At 52.3% G+C, this 25,441-nt stretch overlaps 2 protein-coding genes and 1 long non-coding RNA gene across 5 annotated transcripts; all 3 read left to right on the forward strand.

Annotated features, from left to right (window-relative positions):
- Nucleotides 1-400: 400 nt before the first annotated feature.
- Nucleotides 401-1,010, forward strand: LOC134562378 (uncharacterized). The gene is made up of 2 exons (XR_010083152.1): nucleotides 401-433; nucleotides 595-1,010. It is a non-coding gene; the product is annotated as an uncharacterized LOC134562378 (long non-coding RNA).
- A 5,939-nt stretch (nucleotides 1,011-6,949) lies between these two features.
- Nucleotides 6,950-11,582, forward strand: LOC134562375 (uncharacterized). Of its 2 annotated transcripts, XM_063419751.1 has the most exons (5): nucleotides 6,950-7,605; nucleotides 9,630-9,734; nucleotides 10,382-10,513; nucleotides 10,857-11,004; nucleotides 11,167-11,582. In XM_063419751.1, exons 1-5 carry the CDS (start codon nucleotides 7,542-7,544, stop codon nucleotides 11,555-11,557), a joined length of 840 nt encoding a protein of 279 aa, XP_063275821.1. In that variant the 5' UTR covers nucleotides 6,950-7,541; the 3' UTR covers nucleotides 11,558-11,582. The 2 variants fall into 2 exon arrangements, 1 of the variants encoding a protein (XP_063275821.1); XR_010083151.1 differs by having other exon boundaries at nucleotides 6,950-7,788; nucleotides 10,382-11,004.
- Nucleotides 11,583-17,603: 6,021 nt separating this feature from the next.
- LOC134562369 (uncharacterized) lies at nucleotides 17,604-22,150 on the forward strand. 2 transcript variants are annotated; one of them, XM_063419746.1, is made up of 5 exons: nucleotides 17,604-18,175; nucleotides 20,198-20,302; nucleotides 20,950-21,081; nucleotides 21,425-21,572; nucleotides 21,735-22,150. In XM_063419746.1, exons 1-5 carry the CDS (start codon nucleotides 18,112-18,114, stop codon nucleotides 22,123-22,125), a joined length of 840 nt encoding a protein of 279 aa, XP_063275816.1. In that variant the 5' UTR covers nucleotides 17,604-18,111; the 3' UTR covers nucleotides 22,126-22,150. The 2 variants fall into 2 exon arrangements, 1 of the variants encoding a protein (XP_063275816.1); XR_010083148.1 differs by having other exon boundaries at nucleotides 17,606-18,358; nucleotides 20,950-21,572.
- The last annotated feature ends 3,291 nt before the right edge of the window (nucleotides 22,151-25,441 follow it).

A 25,441-nucleotide genomic window follows, 5' to 3' on the forward strand; every position in this document is an offset into this window, starting at 1 on the left:
GGTCGCTCCATAGATGAATTGCAGGTGCTCAGCACACAGCCCTGGCCTGCAGCTTAGAGGAGCAGACAGGAGCAGTGCTGTTCCCTGGCACACACTGCGTTCTTCTCCATGGGAACATTAGGAGATCCCTCTTGGTCCCTGGTGCTAAAACGCCAGAGCCAGAGGGACCAATCTCTGAAGACAACAATCCTTGGGCACCTGAAGTGCACTGTGAGATTATCCCTAGTGCAGAGTACAAACATCGTCTCTTGCATTGTCTCGCACATTGTCTTTTCTCCTGCCAGGTTCAGCTGCTGGGCAAAAAGCTGAGACTGCTGGACACTGTGACCCGAGCAAGTACTACATCCTAGGGACAGTAGCAGCCTCGGCTTTGCTTCTGCTTGGGGCAGTGTGTGGGTATTATTGTCATGTATCAGCTGCTGAAGAGAGACAGGTGAGTTATTTATTGCTGCCATTGGTAATGAAGTGTTTGCACCGTGCTCGAGTGCCAAGGCAGCACCTGGCAGTGCTCTGCGGAAACCTCTGCAGTGCAATGCTTTAACTGTGCTCTAATTAATATCTATGAGGAGTCCTCTGGGAAATCTGTTTCTACAGGAGGACGCAGGAAGACAAAGAAGCACTAGGACAAGACTACACTGGTTCTTCCTGGGAAAGGCGTGGTCATCCTAGAGGTAAAGGTGAAGCAGAGTCAGGAGGAGGACCAGGAAGGGATGAGACAGCCCAAGGCAACAGGTTCCGGGACAGCTGCCGCCTGTTTCCTGAGGTCTTTGCAGCAGAGCTTGCCCAGCGGTACAAGAACATGGGCGCAGACCCCTCACCTCTGCCCACGTGTCCCTTCTGTGATCTGGCTGATGGTGCCTCTTCACAGGACCACTGGATTTCCCTGGACTCACCTCAGCCCACACCATTCTCATGCTCCTGCTGCCAGTACCAGCAGGAATATTTTATATTAGAGGAAAACGATTATTTTAGTGATAGCATGTAAATAAATATATTTCTAAAAGCAGTAAGTTCTTGCCTGTTGTGGCTGTTTCTGTTGGGGTAGAATGCCCAGAGCTGGGAACAGGGCTGGAGCTGTGAGATGAGCTGTGAGGAACCTGCACTGCAGTGCGGGACCTGTTTGTGCCAGCCTCAGCCTGCTTTCCCAGCAATGGCCATCAACAAGGCTTTCCTGCACCAGTACAGGGACATGCTGGTGACGAGTGACATGCAAAATCTTCTCTACTACCTCATTTGGGATGCTGCCCTGAATCAGGATGCTCTGGGCAGAGAGGGAAGGATGTTCTGGGAAAGACACCTGTCCAGTGCTGAGTACATCAAGGAGACCTGACATGGTGACTTAGGTCACAGGGGATGTGGCAGGTCCCACCCACAGAGCTCAGATCAAGGATCAAGGAGCAGAAAGTTGGAGCCAGGCTGAGTGAGGGACAGAGGGGAAGGGATCTGATATTAGTCACAGGAGTGGTATTAAAAATAAAATTGATAGCAGAGACAACGATTATAATAAAAAGGATGGTCTTTTACCACAGATGACAGGACAAAGTCATAGGTGGAACAAAGCACAGGAAGTGTGCTGTGGTGTTTTGCTTGAGTGAGTGGGGCAGTTGCAGGTTCTATGTGGCTCCTTAATTACTGTTTTGGGATTTGACTTAACTTTTGGTTCAGGGAGGTTAAGACTGAGGCAATATACACCTGGGTATTTCCCACTCAGTGTCTAAAGTGATGGACTGTAAGACTGTGAAGAAAGAGGCCTTCCAGGTGGGAGGATGTGGGAACCAAGCTAGCTGAGATGGATAATACCTTAGCCCAGGTATCTTACGCAGAAACCACAAACCTGACACCATGGGAGGTGGGATATGGAAATTAGGAGACTAATGGCATCATTCCAAACTAGGTCATGTCTCTGGGTCTGGTTCTCCATGGGTTCAAACCTTTGACATAAAAAGTCACGTCCCTATCCCACATTTGGGACTGGACACTTGCCCTCAGATAATCTTATATATTGTTAAGTTAGCCACACACATGCATCTTTGGATGCTGTCCCTTGGACCGTGTGGTCTCTGTGTTTGCTATTTTACCACGATTAAAGTTCTATTTTTGGGCACTGCATCATTCCCGCTCCTCTATTCTAAGGGGACCACAACCGGAATCACAATGCAGGCTGTGATTGGAAGAAGTGACAGAATGCCCATCTCACACCAGGGAGCTGCCCTGGGGTCACGAGTCAGATTCACTGTGGTCCTGTGGCTTTTGCCCATGCTTGCTCCTGCTCAGCCATCTACAGCCAAAGCTAGCAGTGGGAGTGCAGCAAAACTCTTGTCCAAGAAACGCAGCACAGCTCTCTGAGGCTGCCTGTCTCCTGCAGTGTGTGGGGAGGATATTGGCAGCAGCAATTGCCAGAGAGATGCTTGAAGGCGTCTCTGGACACTGTGCGGTTTGGGGGTGTTTTGTATGCTTCTGGCTCAGGCGGTAAAGACTGACAATGCTACTCCCCAGACAATGCGATTCCCTTGGAAGTGGTGAAGAGGAAGCACTGAGGTGCTCACCCTTGCCCCTCGCCTCTCCACAGCAGCTCCAGCTCCACCTCTGGGCTGCCCATCACGGGCCTCTCAGCAGCCTCTGAGATTTCCCCCTCCTGAGAGGGCAGGCCAAGGCTCTTTGCAGCAGAGAGTTTTGCCTCAACCCTTGAATGAAGCCCTACAAAGTCTTGTCATATAGACATCCACACGTGCAGCCCTGCAGATGCTCATGTGAACAGAGAGCTGCGGGATATGCGCAGGGTCATGCCCTGGAGTGCCATTTCTGAACTGCCTCGGCTGCTTCTGAGGCAGCTGACATGCCGACGTGCCACTGCACCATGGATTTAACATGGTGCAGCGAAAACCACCCCTGGGTGTCTCTTTGTCATGATCTCTGCACGGACACGGCTGTGAAGAATTTGACGGCCTTTGTTGTTTTAACTTGTCAAGTCCCAGTGAGTCTATATTAAAGAAAATCAAGCTGCTGAAAGAAGATGTAACAGAACTGAAAACTGAAAAGGACCCAGAATGGTTCCAAAATTTATTTGGACATTTTGGATTTAAAGGATGGGTTGTTGCACTTTTGAATCAGTTACTTTGGATTGTCGCTGTGATAGTGATTGTATTACTGATGTTTACTTGTTTAGTTAAGGGCTTTAAGAGAGCAGTAGCAGAGGTCTTTTTAATCAATAAAAAAGGGGGAGTTGAAGAAAGCCCTCCAGACAGTGACACTCTCCCTTGGAGGGAGAGTGTACTGTGAAGAAACAATAACCCCTTGGGGAAGTTTCCCCTCGAAGTTAGCTATCTCTTTTTGTTGGCCCAAAGTCAGTTATGCTTACCCCATTGGTTCAAAGTTTGCTAGCCTTCCCCCATTGGGTCAAAGTTGCCATTGGTTCAAAAGTTACTTCACCCTGCCTTCCCGCACCATGATTGGTGCATTTTCGATCCTCTCCCTGATTGGAGGGTTTTTCAATCCGCGCTGCGATTGGCCCTCGTGGAAAACCCCGCCCCTTTCAAACCACATAAAAGTAGCATGCTTGAGACCCACGGGGTCTTCGATCTTCTGATGTCGACGGTTCCTGCCCTCGAATAAAGAAGCTCTGGAGATCCTCGACTCTCGCCTCTCCTTCCTGCGCCGCTTGGGGAAGAAGCTTGCAGGCAGAGCTGCCCATCTAGCTCTCGCCTCCTCTGACGGCATGAGGCCACAGAGCTCCGCTTTGTGAGCTGCCCAGAGCGGTTGCCTTGGCATCCGCCTCACAAAAGAGCTGAACGCTGCTTAGGTGAGCCTGTGCCCCTGAGGCAGAGAGCGTCCTTTTAAGGACGACTCGCAGCAAGAGGGTGCGGCCCGCCGAAGACCCCGCGAGGACGGACCGTGGAGTGGTCAGCAAGCCTCGCCCATCGCGGACGAGCCGCGGCAAGTCCTCTGGGAAACCTGTTTCTACAGGAGGACGCAGGAAGACAAAGAAGCACTAGGGCAAGACTACACTGGTTCTTCCTGGGAAAGGCGTGGTCATCCTAGAGGTAAAGGTGAAGCAGAGTCAGGAGGAGGACCAGGAAGGGATGAGACAGCCCAAGGCAACAGGTTCCGGGACAGCTGCCGCCTGTTTCCTGAGGTCTTTGCAGCAGAGCTTGCCCAGCGGTACAAGAACATGGGCGCAGACCCCTCACCTCTGCCCACGTGTCCCTTCTGTAAGAAATAGAGGTTATGAAGGCCCCACCTTGAGGTTAGTTCTCCCATGTTGTCTCGTTCTGTTACCAACTGTTATTCTCACTGTCGTGTAATAGTTGTAATTACTGTATCTTACTTCTACCCCAAGGATTCATTTATGTATCCCCTGCCCTCCTACAAGTTACCGTTTATTGTATCCATTGCATTCATCTGTGTAGGCCCTGTTCACCTAGGTGTTTGCATGTTGCAGTCCAGTGTATTCATTGTATTGGTTTGTGCTCCCTTTTCTCTCTCATGTATTACTGTTTTATGTACTCACCCTGTGTACCCTCCTGTTCTCCTGTGTGATGCTGATCCTCCCCAAAGCCCCCTCCTCTTGTTTTTCCATCGGGAAACCGCCCGCTGCTCCCACCATCTCTGCTCTGCTCTCCATGTGGCCTAAAAATGGCCCTGCCAGCTACCCATACCTCACAAAATGGCTGCCCCACAGACAGAATATGCAAAGGAGCTGGCATATAGCCAAGTTGAGTGAAATAAACCTTTAAATCAGCCAACCTAGAAAGAGTTCTTACAAAAGAAACATAACACCTAATAAAGAAAAGACGTAGTGTTGGAGTCCAGAAGATCCCTCTGACAGCCCTGGAGAGTCAGGGGGCTGTACAGGGGGGTCTGGGATCTGTACAAGGGGGTCAGCCAGCCTCCCACAGAGCCCAGAAGGACTCTGATTCTGGCTTCTATCCATGGAAGTGATTGCTCACATGAAGGAAGAATCACAGATCCCAAGAATTTAGAAGTAGATAGTAGTTTGTTATAGAGTATAAATATAGAGATTAGGATTCATAGTATACGGGGCTGAGAGGGCAAGATGGAGGAATTGGGGAGTGGCCCCTAGTTTCCTTGTTCTTGTTCTCATCCCCCATCTTTTGCTGATTTGGACTTTAGAGACTGGTTTAGAATAGAACTGACATGTTAGCGTAGCAAGTTAGTATTGGTAATGTTCTGTAAACAATAAATACGTCTTGGACTGTGGTTGGGTCGGGAGTACGGTACATAAGGTACGGGGCTCTCTGATCCGCCCCAGTCCAGCAGCAGCCCAGTCCAGCGGCAGCCCAGCGCCAGTCCAACGGCGTGTCTTGCTTTGCTGGGGACGCCTTGCAAAGCCGAACAAGAACTGTTAGATAATATGAAATAAACAACCTTGATAACTTGAGCTGCTGGACTCACAGTGTCGTCTCTGCCTTTGGTGTGAAACGCTCAGGGCAAAGAGAAGACAGAAACCCTTATTATCTTGGGGAACAGCAACCCCAGGAAAATACCCAGGGAACAGCAACCCTGGGGGAAGATTTCACCACCTCGGGGAACGGCCGCCCCGAGGGGAATCTCGGGGAACATCAACCCTGAGAACGTAGCTTTCAACAGAGAAGAAGTCACAAGTGTCGCCCTGACTTGTACTGAGCTCCATCAGAGTAGGACCCCTAGACTCTGAGCCATTTAACTGAGGTCTTTGGATGTTCCCGTGAGGACGAGACCCCCGGACCTGGTGTCGACGACAGCAGGGACGACGTGCTCCTCCTCTTCGACGTCGACCCGGGAGCAGCGGAGGCGGCGGCGCGCACCCCCTCGAGCTCCCACCCCAAGGCTGAAATCTTTTAATAAAGGCTTTTAAAAAGGAGAAGAAGCTCTCCTGGCCCTAATTTATAACACTTCTGTGATCTGGCTGATGGTGCCTCTTCACAGGACCACTGGACTTCCCTGGACTCACCTCAGCCCACACCATTCTCATGCCCCTGCTGCCAGTACCAGCAGGAATATTTTATATTAGAGGAAAACGATTATTTTAGTGATAGCATGTAAATAAATATATTTCTAAAAGCAGTAAGTTCTTGCCTGTTGTGGCTGTTTCTGTTGGGGTAGAATGCCCAGAGCTGGGAACAGGGCTGGAGCTGTGAGATGAGCTGTGAGAAACCTGCACTGCAGTGCAGAACCTGTTTGTGCCAGCCTCAGCCTGCTTTCCCAGCAATGGCCATCAGCAAGGCTTTCCTGCACCAGTACAGGGACATGCTGGTGAGATGTGCAAAGGCTTGTCCAAGAGCTCATTTGTGATGCTGCCTGAAGGACTGTGCCCCGTGGAAGAGTGACCCACATTGCAGCAATCTGTGGAGAACGTTTGTTCCTGGGATGCACTCACACTGGTGAAAAAGGTGGGGGCTGTCTCCCATGGGAGGTACCCCAGACTGGTGCAGAGGGCAGGCCAAGGCTCTTTGCAGCAGAGAGTTTTGCCTCAACCCTTGAATGAAGCCCTACAAAGTCTTGTCATATAGACATCCACACATGCAGCCCTGCAGATGCTCATGTGAACTGAGAGCTGCGGGATACGCGCAGGGTCATGCCCTGGAGTGCCATTTCTGAACTGCCTCGGCTGCTTCTGAGGCAGCTGACATGCCGACGTGCCACTGCACCATGGATTTAACATGGTGCAGCGAAAACCACCCCTGGGTGTTTCTTTGTCATGATCTCGTGTGTTGCTCTGTCCAGTTGTCACTCCCTTGGTTTCTCGCTGTATCGCTGTTCTTTCCCACTCCCCCTATGTCTTGCTGCCCAGCCAAGGCTTCTTCCACAGACTCCATCCTGCCCCAGTCCAGACTTTGCTCCCTCCTGCTCCCTCCTCCTCATTCTGCCTCTCTTCCTCTGTCCCTGCTGTCTCTTCCTGCATCTCTGGTCCTGTTCCCTATGCTTTTGCTCTCCTTGCCTCTCTGTTCCGCTTCCTGTCCTTCACACTTCCGTCTTTACTTCTCAGCTCCGCTCCCTGCGCCACGCTCAGCTCACACTCCCAGGCGAACTGCCCCGGCAGCCATTCTCTGCAGGCGGGAGACGGCGGGGAGCGGTCCTGCAGCGGCGAGTCGGGCCCGGGACAGGCGCCGCGGCCCTGGGGCCGGAGCGGGGCCGCTCCGAGCCAGCGGAGGCAGCTGGAGCCGCGGCCCGGGGAGCGGGGCCGCCGCAGCCCCACAGCCCCGGGGCCGCCCCTCAGGGCCCCGCGCGGAATGGCGGCAGCGGCGGGAAGGAGCCCGCGGGCGGCGGGCAGCTCCGCCTCCCTGCCGTGCCACACGCGGCAGCTGGCCTCAGGAGCACCGCCGGTGGTGTGGGGACACTGGTCCCACAGCTGGGGACGAGCCGCCGAGCAGCACAATGCCGCGGAATGCATTAAGGGAGAGAGTGCGTGTATGAGCGAGTTAAGGAGCAAAGAAGGGCAGAGTTCATCGGTGCCTCCCCTCGGAGAGGAACGGAGGGCCCGAGATGGCACCCAGACGCAAGGCCGAGGCACCTGACCGGCCTGCCTGGGTTCTGGGTAGGAGATGTCACCGAGAGACCCTCTAGCCTGGTACGGCCCTCTGCTGATCATGTGCTGCAGCCTTCAAGGTGGGCATCGACGTGTGCTTGATTCCAGAGGATGGCATTGGCTGAGTTTATGCAGCCGGGCAGCTGGAGACTGCTTATGAGCCTTGGAGACATGCCAGAGGTGGAAAGCTGTCAGTGCCTCTGTGCTTGTGGCTGTAAACCCCCCAGGGTTTAACTGGTGCTTCCTGGCCAATTGTACCAAAGGTGCTGTATCAGGCTTTCCAAGAGGTTCTGAGCTGAAGGTGCCTGGCACACATAAGTCATGAATATTTCCTTCCAGGAAGAGCTACTCAGCTGAAAGGCCACCTGTGTTAACTCTTACCTGTGGGAACTGACACCTTTGTGTGTAACGCCTGGCAGTTCCTCATGATGTCCAAGGACAAGCAAGAGGGAGCTCAGGGCCTCTGGAAGACTGCTTGAGGCATGTGGGGCACACATAGTGTTCACTTCTGCCACTTGCAGTTAACCAGACACAGGAAGGTTCTAGAGATGAGCACGTGGCGTCCTGGTGTTCCCAGCAAAAGTGTGGGGATTTGACTGTGGGTTGGTCTACAGGACACGAAGCCCCTGATGGTGGCACTTGGGCCGCACCTGCTGCAAAGGGAAAAAGGATTTTTGCTCAGGGGTTATTGGGGGTCCTTGAGAGAGCTTTAATCAGGGTTGGAAATGGAAAGGGAATAAAGCAGGCTCGCTTGGGAGATGCCTGAGCACTGCACATCCATGTAGGCATGAGAATAGAGTAGCGAGAAAGTGCTGCCTTCAAAGGTCACAAAACTGTAGCAGAATTATCGGGAAAAGCATGCTTCCTGCCAGAATGGTGCCAAGACAAAAATGGTACTGAAGAACAGCACTTGCAGTGGGGTTTTTTAATGCAGCCTTCATAAGGGGCTTTTGATAGGGATTGCTGAGGAATAAAGAGTGCCTCTGCATTCCTCCTCACAGTGCTGCCTCCCAGAATACCTCCACCCTTCTCTACCTGTGCTCCTTACAGGCCTGTGCAGAATGAGGAGATTCAATAGAGGGAAGGTGCATGAATTCACCAGGCAATATGAGCATATACTAGGGAGTTCACAGACACCACTTTGCTGTGAGATCACAGAGCCCTGTTTGATGTGAGGTCCAGAGCCCCACTGTGCTCTTCAGTGCTCACTCTGGGCAACACTGGAGAAGCAGCAGTGGCAGTGGAGGCACAATGTTGCGAGCACGGGGGGTCTTGGTCCTGACCCACTACCCTCCTGCTCCTGTTTCTCCTGGCCCTGCAAGCACAGAATGCCCAGAGTGCTCCAATGCCTGGGCAGGGAGCAGGTAGGCAGGCAGGGGCCAGCACACAGCCCTGGCTGGTGGCAGTGGGGCCAGGGCTGGGCCTGGCTGAGCCAGGAAGCCACCATGGTGTAGGCAGTGGGGCAGACACACCAGGAGAGGTGTGAGGGGCTGCAGCTGCTGCAGGGTGCAGCGTGGAGAGAGGTTCCTAAGGAGCAGGGAGGTGGGGAGACAACAGTTCAGGCCCAGAACCTTGGCCCTGAGTTATCTGTCACTCTGCACTGGTCAGGCCATCAAATTCAGCTCTGGTTAGCCGTGGCTCAGCACTGGGTTTTCCACCACCCAGCACTGCTTATTCAGCCTCCTGACCACGCTCCAGGGCTGACCCCAACCACAGGTTGTGTGAGCATGCCATGGCTTTTCACTTCACGGGAGAGCTGCCAGCTCAGTGTCCCAAGGGCAGTCAGACCCCTCTGCAGCTGTGACAATACAGACCTGCCTGTGCGTGCCCTGTCAGGACCTTTCTCATCCAGGCCTTGAAGTGTGACCATGACGGCACTGCATATGATGGTAACTTCTTGTGGGTGTTTGGTTGTAGTTGTGGACAGAGAGAGTGCTCTTTCAGCCCCTGAGCTAGAGCCAGATTCTATGCTGATTCCGAGTTGGTATCTCAAGCGTGAGTAATCAGTCTCTACGCCTTCACAAGAATGAGCACTACTTTTCCTTGTGCTATTCATGGGAAATGTGCCTTCATAGGTTAACATCCATTTTTAAATCTAACATAGGTAAGGATTATGACAAGGTCCCTGGAGGATTCCCTGAAGGATTCCCTGAAGGATTTCCTGAAGTTCCAGAAGACCTCCTGACAGCCTGGGATGAAGCTTCATCTGGTTAGTATATCCCACTCTGTTTTTACCCTGGGACCTGGGAAGCTGAGCTTTTGGCTCCTGTAGGGATGTGCTGTATCCTGGACAGCCAGAAGCACTCAGGCAGAGTCTTGCTGCTGGAACACTCCACTTCATACCTCCTGGGCTGAGCCATGGAGATGGTACAACACAGCGCCTGCTCCCGGTTTTGCTTCCGGATGATTGCCAGGGGCATCTCCTGCTGCTGCTGCAAGTTGTACCATTACTGGCCAGAGCTGCTGTGTGCAGACATTGGCATCCAGATGTGGGGAAAAAGGCCTGTGCTGAATCTGTGTTCGCCTCACACTCAGCACAGCACTGAGGCAGAAATGATACCCCATGAAATCGTGGCTGCCCCTGACAAACCTCAGGGTCAGGAATGGGTTGGAGCTGGACCCCAAGCGTGAGGGTGAACCTGAAGGGACTCCTTGTGTGGGATTTGGTTGATGAAGTCTTGGGTGGTTTGGGTCTGTGTTTTTTGTTGTATAGCAGAAAATCTGTCTGTGGATTCCTCTTGTCTTTGGGGATAGAGGACTCCTTACTGCCACTTTCCAGAATGCCTAGGCTGTGGTACCTTGCTCCTGGAAAGGGACAGTGACTTCTATTTAAACTGTCCTGTGTTCTTTCTGAAGAGAGAGATGATGAAAACCCTGATGTGCTGGAAACCATTCCTATGGAAGAAAGTGACAGTGTGCCGGGCTCAGATACAAAAATAGAACCAATACAGGATACCAACCCACTTATTGAGCCTCAGGAGTTTTCAGGTGAGTGCCTGGGAGATGCTGTCTTGGGAAAAGAGAAGAGTTTCAGCTGTATCTCTGCAGGTCGCTCCATAGATGAATTGCAGGTGCTCAGCACACAGCCCTGGCCTGCAGCTTAGAGGAGCAGACAGGAGCAGTGCTGTTCCCTGGCACACACTGCGTTCTTCTCCATGGGAACATTAGGAGATCCCTCTTGGTCCCTGGTGCTAAAACGCCAGAGCCAGAGGGACCAATCTCTGAAGACAACAATCCTTGGGCACCTGAAGTGCACTGTGAGATTATCCCTAGTGCAGAGTACAAACATCGTCTCTTGCATTGTCTCGCACATTGTCTTTTCTCCTGCCAGGTTCAGCTGCTGGGCAAAAAGCTGAGACTGCTGGACACTGTGACCCGAGCAAGTACTACATCCTAGGGACAGTAGCAGCCTCGGCTTTGCTTCTGCTTGGGGCAGTGTGTGGGTATATTGTCATGTATCAGCTGCTGAAGAGAGACAGGTGAGTTATTTATTGCTGCCATTGGTAATGAAGTGTTTGCACCGTGCTCGAGTGCCAAGGCAGCACCTGGCAGTGCTCTGCGGAAACCTCTGCAGTGCAATGCTTTAACTGTGCTCTAAATTAATATCTATGAGGAGTCCTCTGGGAAATCTGTTTCTACAGGAGGACGCAGGAAGACAAAGAAGCACTAGGACAAGACTACACTGGTTCTTCCTGGGAAAGGCGTGGTCATCCTAGAGGTAAAGGTGAAGCAGAGTCAGGAGGAGGACCAGGAAGGGATGAGACAGCCCAAGGCAACAGGTTCCGGGACAGCTGCCGCCTGTTTCCTGAGGTCTTTGCAGCAGAGCTTGCCCAGCGGTACAAGAACATGGGCGCAGACCCCTCACCTCTGCCCACGTGTCCCTTCTGTGATCTGGCTGATGGTGCCTCTTCACAGGACCACTGGATTTCCCTGGACTCACCTCAGCCCACACCATTCTCATGCTCCTGCTGCCAGTACCAGCAGGAATATTTTATATTAGAGGAAAACGATTATTTTAGTGATAGCATGTAAATAAATATATTTCTAAAAGCAGTAAGTTCTTGCCTGTTGTGGCTGTTTCTGTTGGGGTAGAATGCCCAGAGCTGGGAACAGGGCTGGAGCTGTGAGATGAGCTGTGAGGAACCTGCACTGCAGTGCGGGACCTGTTTGTGCCAGCCTCAGCCTGCTTTCCCAGCAATGGCCATCAACAAGGCTTTCCTGCACCAGTACAGGGACATGCTGGTGACGAGTGACATGCAAAATCTTCTCTACTACCTCATTTGGGATGCTGCCCTGAATCAGGATGCTCTGGGCAGAGAGGGAAGGATGTTCTGGGAAAGACACCTGTCCAGTGCTGAGTACATCAAGGAGACCTGACATGGTGACTTAGGTCACAGGGGATGTGGCAGGTCCCACCCACAGAGCTCAGATCAAGGATCAAGGAGCAGAAAGTTGGAGCCAGGCTGAGTGAGGGACAGAGGGGAAGGGATCTGATATTAGTCACAGGAGTGGTATTAAAAATAAAATTGATAGCAGAGACAACGATTATAATAAAAAGGATGGTCTTTTACCACAGATGACAGGACAAAGTCATAGGTGGAACAAAGCACAGGAAGTGTGCTGTGGTGTTTTGCTTGAGTGAGTGGGGCAGTTGCAGGTTCTATGTGGCTCCTTAATTACTGTTTTGGGATTTGACTTAACTTTTGGTTCAGGGAGGTTAAGACTGAGGCAATATACACCTGGGTATTTCCCACTCAGTGTCTAAAGTGATGGACTGTAAGACTGTGAAGAAAGAGGCCTTCCAGGTGGGAGGATGTGGGAACCAAGCTAGCTGAGATGGATAATACCTTAGCCCAGGTATCTTACGCAGAAACCACAAACCTGACACCATGGGAGGTGGGATATGGAAATTAGGAGACTAATGGCATCATTCCAAACTAGGTCATGTCTCTGGGTCTGGTTCTCCATGGGTTCAAACCTTTGACATAAAAAGTCACGTCCCTATCCCACATTTGGGACTGGACACTTGCCCTCAGATAATCTTATATATTGTTAAGTTAGCCACACACATGCATCTTTGGATGCTGTCCCTTGGACTGTGTGGTCTCTGTGTTTGCTATTTTACCACGATTAAAGTTCTATTTTTGGGCACTGCATCATTCCCGCTCCTCTATTCTAAGGGGACCACAACCGGAATCACAATGCAGACTGTGATTGGAAGAAGTGACAGAATGCCCATCTCACACCAGGGAGCTGCCCTGGGGTCACGAGTCAGATTCACTGTGGTCCTGTGGCTTTTGCCCATGCTTGCTCCTGCTCAGCCATCTACAGCCAAAGCTAGCAGTGGGAGTGCAGCAAAACTCTTGTCCAAGAAACGCAGCACAGCTCTCTGAGGCTGCCTGTCTCCTGCAGTGTGTGGGGAGGATATTGGCAGCAGCAATTGCCAGAGAGATGCTTGAAGGCGTCTCTGGACACTGTGCGGTTTGGGGGTGTTTTGTATGCTTCTGGCTCAGGCGGTAAAGACTGACAATGCTACTCCCCAGACAATGCGATTCCCTTGGAAGTGGTGAAGAGGAAGCACTGAGGTGCTCACCCTTGCCCCTCGCCTCTCCACAGCAGCTCCAGCTCCACCTCTGGGCTGCCCATCACGGGCCTCTCAGCAGCCTCTGAGATTTCCCCCTCCTGAGAGGGCAGGCCAAGGCTCTTTGCAGCAGAGAGTTTTGCCTCAACCCTTGAATGAAGCCCTACAAAGTCTTGTCATATAGACATCCACACGTGCAGCCCTGCAGATGCTCATGTGAACTGAGAGCTGCGGGATACGCGCAGGGTCATGCCCTGGAGTGCCATTTCTGAACTGCCTCGGCTGCTTCTGAGGCAGCTGACATGCCGACGTGCCACTGCACCATGGATTTAACATGGTGCAGCGAAAACCACCCCTGGGTGTCTCTTTGTCGTGATCTCTGCACGGACACGGCTGTGAAGAATTTGACGGCCTTTGTTGTTTTAACTTGTCAAGTCCCAGTGAGTCTATATTAAAGAAAATCAAGCTGCTGAAAGAAGATGTAACAGAACTGAAAACTGAAAAGGACCCAGAATGGTTCCAAAATTTATTTGGACATTTTGGATTTAAAGGATGGGTTGTTGCACTTTTGAATCAGTTACTTTGGATTGTCGCTGTGATAGTGATTGTATTACTGATGTTTACTTGTTTAGTTAAGGGCTTTAAGAGAGCAGTAGCAGAGGTCTTTTTAATCAATAAAAAAGGGGGAGTTGAAGAAAGCCCTCCAGACAGTGACACTCTCCCTTGGAGGGAGAGTGTACTGTGAAGAAACAATAACCCCTTGGGGAAGTTTCCCCTCGAAGTTAGCTATCTCTTTTTATTGGCCCAAAGTCAGTTATGCTTACCCCATTGGTTCAAAGTTTGCTAGCCTTCCCCCATTGGGTCAAAGTTGCCATTGGTTCAAAAGTTACTTCACCCTGCCTTCCCGCACCATGATTGGTGCATTTTCGATCCTCTCCCTGATTGGAGGGTTTTTCAATCCGCACTGCGATTGGCCCTCGTGGAAAACCCCGCCCCTTTCAAACCACATAAAAGTAGCATGCTTGAGACCCACGGGGTCTTCGATCTTCTGATGTCGACGGTTCCTGCCCTCGAATAAAGAAGCTCTGGAGATCCTCGACTCTCGCCTCTCCTTCCTGCGCCGCTTGGGGAAGAAGCTTGCAGGCAGAGCTGCCCATCTAGCTCTCGCCTCCTCTGACGGCATAAGGCCACAGAGCTCCGCTTTGTGAGCTGCCCAGAGCGGTTGCCTTGGCATCCGCCTCACAAAAGAGCTGAACGCTGCTTAGGTGAGCCTGTGCCCCTGAGGCAGAGAGCGTCCTTTTAAGGACGACTCGCAGCAAGAGGGTGCGGCCCGCCGAAGACCCGCGAGGACGGACCGTGGAGTGGTCAGCAAGCCTCGCTCATCGCGGACGAGCCGCGGCAAGTCCTCTGGGAAACCTGTTTCTACAGGAGGACGCAGGAAGACAAAGAAGCACTAGGGCAAGACTACACTGGTTCTTCCTGGGAAAGGCGTGGTCATCCTAGAGGTAAAGGTGAAGCAGAGTCAGGAGGAGGACCAGGAAGGGATGAGACAGCCCAAGGCAACAGGTTCCGGGACAGCTGCCGCCTGTTTCCTGAGGTCTTTGCAGCAGAGCTTGCCCAGCGGTACAAGAACATGGGCGCAGACCCCTCACCTCTGCCCACGTGTCCCTTCTGTAAGAAATAGAGGTTATGAAGGCCCCACCTTGAGGTTAGTTCTCCCATGTTGTCTCGTTCTGTTACCAACTGTTATTCTCACTGTCGTGTAATAGTTGTAATTACTGTATCTTACTTCTACCCCAAGGATTCATTTATGTATCCCCTGCCCTCCTACAAGTTACCGTTTATTGTATCCATTGCATTCATCTGTGTAGGCCCTGTTCACCTAGGTGTTTGCATGTTGCAGTCCAGTGTATTCATTGTATTGGTTTGTGCTCCCTTTTCTCTCTCATGTATTACTGTTTTATGTACTCACCCTGTGTACCCTCCTGTTCTCCTGTGTGATGCTGATCCTCCCCAAAGCCCCCTCCTCTTGTTTTTCCATCGGGAAACCGCCCGCTGCTCCCACCATCTCTGCTCTGCTCTCCATGTGGCCTAAAAATGGCCCTGCCAGCTACCCATACCTCACAAAATGGCTGCCCCACAGACAGAATATGCAAAGGAGCTGGCATATAGCCAAGTTGAGTGAAATAAACCTTTAAATCAGCCAACCTAGAAAGAGTTCTTACAAAAGAAACATAACACCTAATAAAGAAAAGACGTAGTGTTGGAGTCCAGAAGATCCCTCTGACAGCCCTGGAGAGTCAGGGGGCTGTACAGGGGGGTCTGGGATCTGTACAAGGGGGTCAGCCAGCCTCCCACAGAGCCCAGAAGGACTCTGATTCTGGCTTCTATCCATGGAAGTGATTGCTCACATGAAGGAAGAATCACAGATCCCAAGAATTTAGAAGTAGATAGTAGTTTGTTATAGAGTATAAATATAGAGATTAGGATTCATAGTATACGGGGCTGAGAGGACAAGATGGAGGAATTGGGGAGTGGCCCCTAGTTTCCTTGTTCTTGTTCTCATCCCCCATCTTTTGCTGATTTGGACTTTAGAGATTGGTTTAGAATAGAACTGACATGTTAGCGTAGCAAGTTAGTATTGGTAATGTTCTGTAAACAATAAATACGTCTTGGACTGTGGTTGGCTCGGGAGTACGGTACATAAGGTACGGGGCTCTCTGATCCGCCCCAGTCCAGCAGCAGCCCAGTCCAGCGGCAGCCCAGCGCCAGTCCAACGGCGTGTCTTGCTTTGCTGGGGACGCCTTGCAAAGCCGAACAAGAACTGTTAGATAATATGAAATAAACAACCTTGATAACTTGAGCTGCTGGACTCACAGTGTCGTCTCTGCCTTTGGTGTGAAACGCTCAGGGCAAAGAGAAGACAGAAAACCTTATTATCTTGGGGAACAGCAACCCCAGGAAAATACCCAGGGAACAGCAACCCTGGGGGAAGATTTCACCACCTCGGGGAACGGCCGCCCCGAGGGGAATCTCGGGGAACATCAACCCTGAGAACGTAGCTTTCAACAGAGAAGAAGTCACAAGTGTCGTCCTGACTTGTACTGAGCTCCATCAGAGTAGGACCCCTAGACTCTGAGCCATTTAACTGAGGTCTTTGGACGTTCCCGTGAGGACGAGACCCCCGGACCTGGTGTCGACGACAGCAGGGACGACGTGCTCCTCCTCTTCGACGTCGACCCGGGAGCAGCGGAGGCGGCGGCGCGCACCCCTCGAGCTCCCACCCCAAGGCTGAAATCTTTTAATAAAGGCTTTTAAAAAGGAGAAGAAGCTCTCCTGGCCCTAATTTATAACACTTCTGTGATCTGGCTGATGGTGCCTCTTCACAGGACCACTGGACTTCCCTGGACTCACCTCAGCCCACACCATTCTCATGCCCCTGCTGCCAGTACCAGCAGGAATATTTTATATTAGAGGAAAACGATTATTTTAGTGATAGCATGTAAATAAATATATTTCTAAAAGCAGTAAGTTCTTGCCTGTTGTGGCTGTTTCTGTTGGGGTAGAATGCCCAGAGCTGGGAACAGGGCTGGAGCTGTGAGATGAGCTGTGAGAAACCTGCACTGCAGTGCAGAACCTGTTTGTGCCAGCCTCAGCCTGCTTTCCCAGCAATGGCCATCAGCAAGGCTTTCCTGCACCAGTACAGGGACATGCTGGTGAGATGTGCAAAGGCTTGTCCAAGAGCTCATTTGTGATGCTGCCTGAAGGACTGTGCCCCGTGGAAGAGTGACCCACATTGCAGCAATCTGTGGAGAACGTTTGTTCCTGGGATGCACTCACACTGGTGAAAAAGGTGGGGGCTGTCTCCCATGGGAGGTACCCCAGACTGGTGCAGAGGGCAGGCCAAGGCTCTTTGCAGCAGAGAGTTTTGCCTCAACCCTTGAATGAAGCCCTACAAAGTCTTGTCATATAGACATCCACACATGCAGCCCTGCAGATGCTCATGTGAACTGAGAGCTGCGGGATACGCGCAGGGTCATGCCCTGGAGTGCCATTTCTGAACTGCCTCGGCTGCTTCTGAGGCAGCTGACATGCCGACGTGCCACTGCACCATGGATTTAACATGGTGCAGCGAAAACCACCCCTGGGTGTTTCTTTGTCATGATCTCGTGTGTTGCTCTGTCCAGTTGTCACTCCCTTGGTTTCTCGCTGTATCGCTGTTCTTTCCCACTCCCCCTATGTCTTGCTGCCCAGCCAAGGCTCCTTCCACAGACTCCATCCTGCCCCAGTCCAGACTTTGCTCCCTCCTGCTCCCTCCTCCTCATTCTGCCTCTCTTCCTCTGTCCCTGCTGTCTCTTCCTGCATCTCTGGTCCTGTTCCCTATGCTTTTGCTCTCCTTGCCTCTCTGTTCCGCTTCCTGTCCTTCACACTTCCGTCTTTACTTCTCAGCTCCGCTCCCTGCGCCACGCTCAGCTCACACTCCCAGGCGAACTGCCCCGGCAGCCATTCTCTGCAGGCAGGAGACGGCGGGGAGCGGTCCTGCAGCGGCGAGTCGGGCCCGGGACAGGCGCCGCGGCCCTGGGGCCGGAGCGGGGCCGCTCCGAGCCAGCGGAGGCAGCTGGAGCCGCGGCCCGGGGAGCGGGGCCGCCGCAGCCCCACAGCCCCGGGGCCGCCCCTCAGGGCCCCGCGCGGAATGGCGGCAGCGGCGGGAAGGAGCCCGCGGGCGGCGGGCAGCTCCGCCTCCCTGCCGTGCCACACGCGGCAGCTGGCCTCAGGAGCACCGCCGGTGGTGTGGGGACACTGGTCCCACAGCTGGGGACGAGCCGCCGAGCAGCACAATGCCGCGGAATGCATTAAGGGAGAGAGTGCGTGTATGAGCGAGTTAAGGAGCAAAGAAGGGCAGAGTTCATCGGTGCCTCCCCTCGGAGAGGAACGGAGGGCCCGAGATGGCACCCAGACGCAAGGCCGAGGCACCTGACCGGCCTGCCTGGGTTCTGGGTAGGAGATGTCACCGAGAGACCCTCTAGCCTGGTACGGCCCTCTGCTGATCATGTGCTGCAGCCTTCAAGGTGGGCATCGACGTGTGCTTGATTCCAGAGGATGGCATTGGCTGAGTTTATGCAGCCGGGCAGCTGGAGACTGCTTATGAGCCTTGGAGACATGCCAGAGGTGGAAAGCTGTCAGTGCCTCTGTGCTTGTGGCTGTAAACCCCCCAGGGTTTAACTGGTGCTTCCTGGCCAATTGTACCAAAGGTGCTGTATCAGGCTTTCCAAGAGGTTCTGAGCTGAAGGTGCCTGGCACACATAAGTCATGAATATTTCCTTCCAGGAAGAGCTACTCAGCTGAAAGGCCACCTGTGTTAACTCTTACCTGTGGGAACTGACACCTTTGTGTGTAACGCCTGGCAGTTCCTCATGATGTCCAAGGACAAGCAAGAGGGAGCTCAGGGCCTCTGGAAGACTGCTTGAGGCATGTGGGGCACACATAGTGTTCACTTCTGCCACTTGCAGTTAACCAGACACAGGAAGGTTCTAGAGATGAGCACGTGGCGTCCTGGTGTTCCCAGCAAAAGTGTGGGGATTTGACTGTGGGTTGGTCTACAGGACACGAAGCCCCTGATGGTGGCACTTGGGCCGCACCTGCTGCAAAGGGAAAAAGGATTTTTGCTCAGGGGTTATTGGGGGTCCTTGAGAGAGCTTTAATCAGGGTTGGAAATGGAAAGGGAATAAAGCAGGCTCGCTTGGGAGATGCCTGAGCACTGCACATCCATGTAGGCATGAGAATAGAGTAGCGAGAAAGTGCTGCCTTCAAAGGTCACAAAACTGTAGCAGAATTATCGGGAAAAGCATGCTTCCTGCCAGAATGGTGCCAAGACAAAAATGGTACTGAAGAACAGCACTTGCAGTGGGGTTTTTTAATGCAGCCTTCATAAGGGGCTTTTGATAGGGATTGCTGAGGAATAAAGAGTGCCTCTGCATTCCTCCTCACAGTGCTGCCTCCCAGAATACCTCCACCCTTCTCTACCTGTGCTCCTTACAGGCCTGTGCAGAATGAGGAGATTCAATAGAGGGAAGGTGCATGAATTCACCAGGCAATATGAGCATATACTAGGGAGTTCACAGACACCACTTTGCTGTGAGATCACAGAGCCCTGTTTGATGTGAGGTCCCAGAGCCCCACTGTGCTCTTCAGTGCTCACTCTGGGCAACACTGGAGAAGCAGCAGTGGCAGTGGAGGCACAATGTTGCGAGCACGGGGGGTCTTGGTCCTGACCCACTACCTCCTGCTCCTGTTTCTCCTGGCCCTGCAAGCACAGAATGCCCAGAGTGCTCCAATACCTGGGCAGGGAGCAGGTAGGCAGGCAGGGGCCAGCACACAGCCCTGGCTGGTGGCAGTGGGGCCAGGGCTGGGCCTGGCTGAGCCAGGAAGCCACCATGGTGTAGGCAGTGGGGCAGACACACCAGGAGAGGTGTGAGGGGCTGCAGCTGCTGCAGGGTGCAGCGTGGAGAGAGGTTCCTAAGGAGCAGGGAGGTGGGGAGACAACAGTTCAGGCCCAGAACCTTGGCCCTGAGTTATCTGTCACTCTGCACTGGTCAGCCATCAAATTCAGCTCTGGTTAGCCGTGGCTCAGCACTGGGTTTTCCACCACCCAGCACTGCTTATTCAGCCTCCTGACCACGCTCCAGGGCTGACCCAACCACAGGTTGTGTGAGCATGCCATGGCTTTTCACTTCACGGGAGAGCTGCCAGCTCAGTGTCCCAAGGGCAGTCAGACCCCTCTGCAGCTGTGACAATACAGACCTGCCTGTGCGTGCCCTGTCAGGACCTTTCTCATCCAGGCCTTGAAGTGTGACCATGACGGCACTGCATATGATGGTAACTTCTTGTGGGTGTTTGGTTGTAGTTGTGGACAGAGAGAGTGCTCTTTCAGCCCCTGAGCTAGAGCCAGATTCTATGCTGATTCCGAGTTGGTATCTCAAGCGTGAGTAATCAGTCTCTACGCCTTCACAAGAATGAGCACTACTTTTCCTTGTGCTATTCATGGGAAATGTGCCTTCCTAGGTTAACATCCATTTTTAAATCTAACATAGGTAAGGATTATGACAAGGTCCCTGGAGGATTCCCTGGAGGATTCCCTGAAGGATTCCCTGAAGTTCCAGAAGACCTCCTGACAGCCTGGGATGAAGCTTCATCTGGTTAGTATATCCCACTCTGTTTTTACCCTGGGACCTGGGAAGCTGAGCTTTTGGCTCCCGTAGGGATGTGCTGTATCCTGGACAGCCAGAAGCACTCAGGCAGAGTCTTGCTGCTGGAACACTCCACTTCATACCTCCTGGGCTGAGCCATGGAGATGGTACAACACAGCGCCTGCTCCCGGTTTTGCTTCCGGATGATTGCCAGGGGCATCTCCTGCTGCTGCTGCAAGTTGTACCATTACTGGCCAGAGCTGCTGTGTGCAGACATTGGCATCCAGATGTGGGGAAAAAGGCCTGTGCTGAATCTGTGTTCGCCTCACACTCAGCACAGCACTGAGGCAGAAATGATACCCCATGAAATCGTGGCTGCCCCTGACAAACCTCAGGGTCAGGAATGGGTTGGAGCTGGACCCCAAGCGTGAGGGTGAACCTGAAGGGACTCCTTGTGTGGGATTTGGTTGATGAAGTCTTGGGTGGTTTGGGTCTGTGTTTTTTGTTGTATAGCAGAAAATCTGTCTGTGGATTCCTCTTGTCTTTGGGGATAGAGGACTCCTTACTGCCACTTTCCAGAATGCCTAGGCTGTGGTACCTTGCTCCTGGAAAGGGACAGTGACTTCTATTTAAACTGTCCTGTGTTCTTTCTGAAGAGAGAGATGATGAAAACCCTGATGTGCTGGAAACCATTCCTATGGAAGAAAGTGACAGTGTGCCGGGCTCAGATACAAAAATAGAACCAATACAGGATACCAACCCACTTATTGAGCCTCAGGAGTTTTCAGGTGAGTGCCTGGGAGATGCTGTCTTGGGAAAAGAGAAGAGTTTCAGCTGTATCTCTGCAGGTCGCTCCATAGATGAATTGCAGGTGCTCAGCACACAGCCCTGGCCTGCAGCTTAGAGGAGCAGACAGGAGCAGTGCTGTTCCCTGGCACACACTGCGTTCTTCTCCATGGGAACATTAGGAGATCCCTCTTGGTCCCTGGTGCTAAAACGCCAGAGCCAGAGGGACCAATCTCTGAAGACAACAATCCTTGGGCACCTGAAGTGCACTGTGAGATTATCCCTAGTGCAGAGTACAAACATCGTCTCTTGCATTGTCTCGCACATTGTCTTTTCTCCTGCCAGGTTCAGCTGCTGGGCAAAAAGCTGAGACTGCTGGACACTGTGACCCGAGCAAGTACTACATCCTAGGGACAGTAGCAGCCTCGGCTTTGCTTCTGCTTGGGGCAGTGTGTGGGTATATTGTCATGTATCAGCTGCTGAAGAGAGACAGGTGAGTTATTTATTGCTGCCATTGGTAATGAAGTGTTTGCACCGTGCTCGAGTGCCAAGGCAGCACCTGGCAGTGCTCTGCGGAAACCTCTGCAGTGCAATGCTTTAACTGTGCTCTAAATTAATATCTATGAGGAGTCCTCTGGGAAATCTGTTTCTACAGGAGGACGCAGGAAGACAAAGAAGCACTAGGACAAGACTACACTGGTTCTTCCTGGGAAAGGCGTGGTCATCCTAGAGGTAAAGGTGAAGCAGAGTCAGGAGGAGGACCAGGAAGGGATGAGACAGCCCAAGGCAACAGGTTCCGGGACAGCTGCCGCCTGTTTCCTGAGGTCTTTGCAGCAGAGCTTGCCCAGCGGTACAAGAACGTGGGCGCAGACCCCTCACCTCTGCCCACGTGTCCCTTCTGTGATCTGGCTGATGGTGCCTCTTCACAGGACCACTGGATTTCCCTGGACTCACCTCAGCCCACACCATTCTCATGCTCCTGCTGCCAGTACCAGCAGGAATATTTTATATTAGAGGAAAACGATTATTTTAGTGATAGCATGTAAATAAATATATTTCTAAAAGCAGTAAGTTCTTGCCTGTTGTGGCTGTTTCTGTTGGGGTAGAATGCCCAGAGCTGGGAACAGGGCTGGAGCTGTGAGATGAGCTGTGAGGAACCTGCACTGCAGTGCGGGACCTGTTTGTGCCAGCCTCAGCCTGCTTTCCCAGCAATGGCCATCAACAAGGCTTTCCTGCACCAGTACAGGGACATGCTGGTGACGAGTGACATGCAAAATCTTCTCTACTACCTCATTTGGGATGCTGCCCTGAATCAGGATGCTCTGGGCAGAGAGGGAAGGATGTTCTGGGAAAGACACCTGTCCAGTGCTGAGTACATCAAGGAGACCTGACATGGTGACTTAGGTCACAGGGGATGTGGCAGGTCCCACCCACAGAGCTCAGATCAAGGATCAAGGAGCAGAAAGTTGGAGCCAGGCTGAGTGAGGGACAGAGGGGAAGGGATCTGATATTAGTCACAGGAGTGGTATTAAAAATAAAATTGATAGCAGAGACAACGATTATAATAAAAAGGATGGTCTTTTACCACAGATGACAGGACAAAGTCATAGGTGGAACAAAGCACAGGAAGTGTGCTGTGGTGTTTTGCTTGAGTGAGTGGGGCAGTTGCAGGTTCTATGTGGCTCCTTAATTACTGTTTTGGGATTTGACTTAACTTTTGGTTCAGGGAGGTTAAGACTGAGGCAATATACACCTGGGTATTTCCCACTCAGTGTCTAAAGTGATGGACTGTAAGACTGTGAAGAAAGAGGCCTTCCAGGTGGGAGGATGTGGGAACCAAGCTAGCTGAGATGGATAATACCTTAGCCCAGGTATCTTACGCAGAAACCACAAACCTGACACCATGGGAGGTGGGATATGGAAATTAGGAGACTAATGGCATCATTCCAAACTAGGTCATGTCTCTGGGTCTGGTTCTCCATGGGTTCAAACCTTTGACATAAAAAGTCACGTCCCTATCCCACATTTGGGACTGGACACTTGCCCTCAGATAATCTTATATATTGTTAAGTTAGCCACACACATGCATCTTTGGATGCTGTCCCTTGGACCGTGTGGTCTCTGTGTTTGCTATTTTACCACGATTAAAGTTCTATTTTTGGGCACTGCATCATTCCCGCTCCTCTATTCTAAGGGGACCACAACCGGAATCACAATGCAGACTGTGATTGGAAGAAGTGACAGAATGCCCATCTCACACCAGGGAGCTGCCCTGGGGTCACGAGTCAGATTCACTGTGGTCCTGTGGCTTTTGCCCATGCTTGCTCCTGCTCAGCCATCTACAGCCAAAGCTAGCAGTGGGAGTGCAGCAAAACTCTTGTCCAAGAAACGCAGCACAGCTCTCTGAGGCTGCCTGTCTCCTGCAGTGTGTGGGGAGGATATTGGCAGCAGCAATTGCCAGAGAGATGCTTGAAGGCGTCTCTGGACACTGTGCGGTTTGGGGGTGTTTTGTATGCTTCTGGCTCAGGCGGTAAAGACTGACAATGCTACTCCCCAGACAATGCGATTCCCTTGGAAGTGGTGAAGAGGAAGCACTGAGGTGCTCACCCTTGCCCCTCGCCTCTCCACAGCAGCTCCAGCTCCACCTCTGGGCTGCCCATCACGGGCCTCTCAGCAGCCTCTGAGATTTCCCCCTCCTGAGAGGGCAGGCCAAGGCTCTTTGCAGCAGAGAGTTTTGCCTCAACCCTTGAATGAAGCCCTACAAAGTCTTGTCATATAGACATCCACACGTGCAGCCCTGCAGATGCTCATGTGAACTGAGAGCTGCGGGATATGCGCAGGGTCATGCCCTGGAGTGCCATTTCTGAACTGCCTCGGCTGCTTCTGAGGCAGCTGACATGCCGACGTGCCACTGCACCATGGATTTAACATGGTGCAGCGAAAACCACCCCTGGGTGTCTCTTTGTCGTGATCTCTGCACGGACACGGCTGTGAAGAATTTGACGGCCTTTGTTGCTTTAACTTGTCAAGTCCCAGTGAGTCTATATTAAAGAAAATCAAGCTGCTGAAAGAAGATGTAACAGAACTGAAAACTGAAAAGGACCCAGAATGGTTCCAAAATTTATTTGGACATTTTGGATTTAAAGGATGGGTTGTTGCACTTTTGAATCAGTTACTTTGGATTGTCGCTGTGATAGTGATTGTATTACTGATGTTTACTTGTTTAGTTAAGGGCTTTAAGAGAGCAGTAGCAGAGGTCTTTTTAATCAATAAAAAAGGGGGAGTTGAAGAAAGCCCTCCAGACAGTGACACTCTCCCTTGGAGGGAGAGTGTACTGTGAAGAAACAATAACCCCTTGGGGAAGTTTCCCCTCGAAGTTAGCTATCTCTTTTTGTTGGCCCAAAGTCAGTTATGCTTACCCCATTGGTTCAAAGTTTGCTAGCCTTCCCCCATTGGGTCAAAGTTGCCATTGGTTCAAAAGTTACTTCACCCTGCCTTCCCGCACCATGATTGGTGCATTTTCGATCCTCTCCCTGATTGGAGGGTTTTTCAATCCGCGCTGCGATTGGCCCTCGTGGAAAACCCCGCCCCTTTCAAACCACATAAAAGTAGCATGCTTGAGACCCACGGGGTCTTCGATCTTCTGATGTCGACGGTTCCTGCCCTCGAATAAAGAAGCTCTGGAGATCCTCGACTCTCGCCTCTCCTTCCTGCGCCGCTTGGGGAAGAAGCTTGCAGGCAGAGCTGCCCATCTAGCTCTCGCCTCCTCTGACGGCATGAGGCCACAGAGCTCCGCTTTGTGAGCTGCCCAGAGCGGTTGCCTTGGCATCCGCCTCACAAAAGAGCTGAACGCTGCTTAGGTGAGCCTGTGCCCCTGAGGCAGAGAGCGTCCTTTTAAGGACGACTCGCAGCAAGAGGGTGCGGCCCGCCGAAGACCCGCGAGGACGGACCGTGGAGTGGTCAGCAAGCCTCGCCCATCGCGGACGAGCCGCGGCAAGTCCTCTGGGAAACCTGTTTCTACAGGAGGACGCAGGAAGACAAAGAAGCACTAGGGCAAGACTACACTGGTTCTTCCTGGGAAAGGCGTGGTCATCCTAGAGGTAAAGGTGAAGCAGAGTCAGGAGGAGGACCAGGAAGGGATGAGACAGCCCAAGGCAACAGGTTCCGGGACAGCTGCCGCCTGTTTCCTGAGGTCTTTGCAGCAGAGCTTGCCCAGCGGTACAAGAACATGGGCGCAGACCCCTCACCTCTGCCCACGTGTCCCTTCTGTAAGAAATAGAGGTTATGAAGGCCCCACCTTGAGGTTAGTTCTCCCATGTTGTCTCGTTCTGTTACCAACTGTTATTCTCACTGTCGTGTAAT

The sequence above is a fragment of the Prinia subflava genome, chromosome 27 (genome assembly GCF_021018805.1).
Source record: "Prinia subflava isolate CZ2003 ecotype Zambia chromosome 27, Cam_Psub_1.2, whole genome shotgun sequence".
NCBI lineage: Eukaryota > Metazoa > Chordata > Aves > Passeriformes > Cisticolidae > Prinia > Prinia subflava.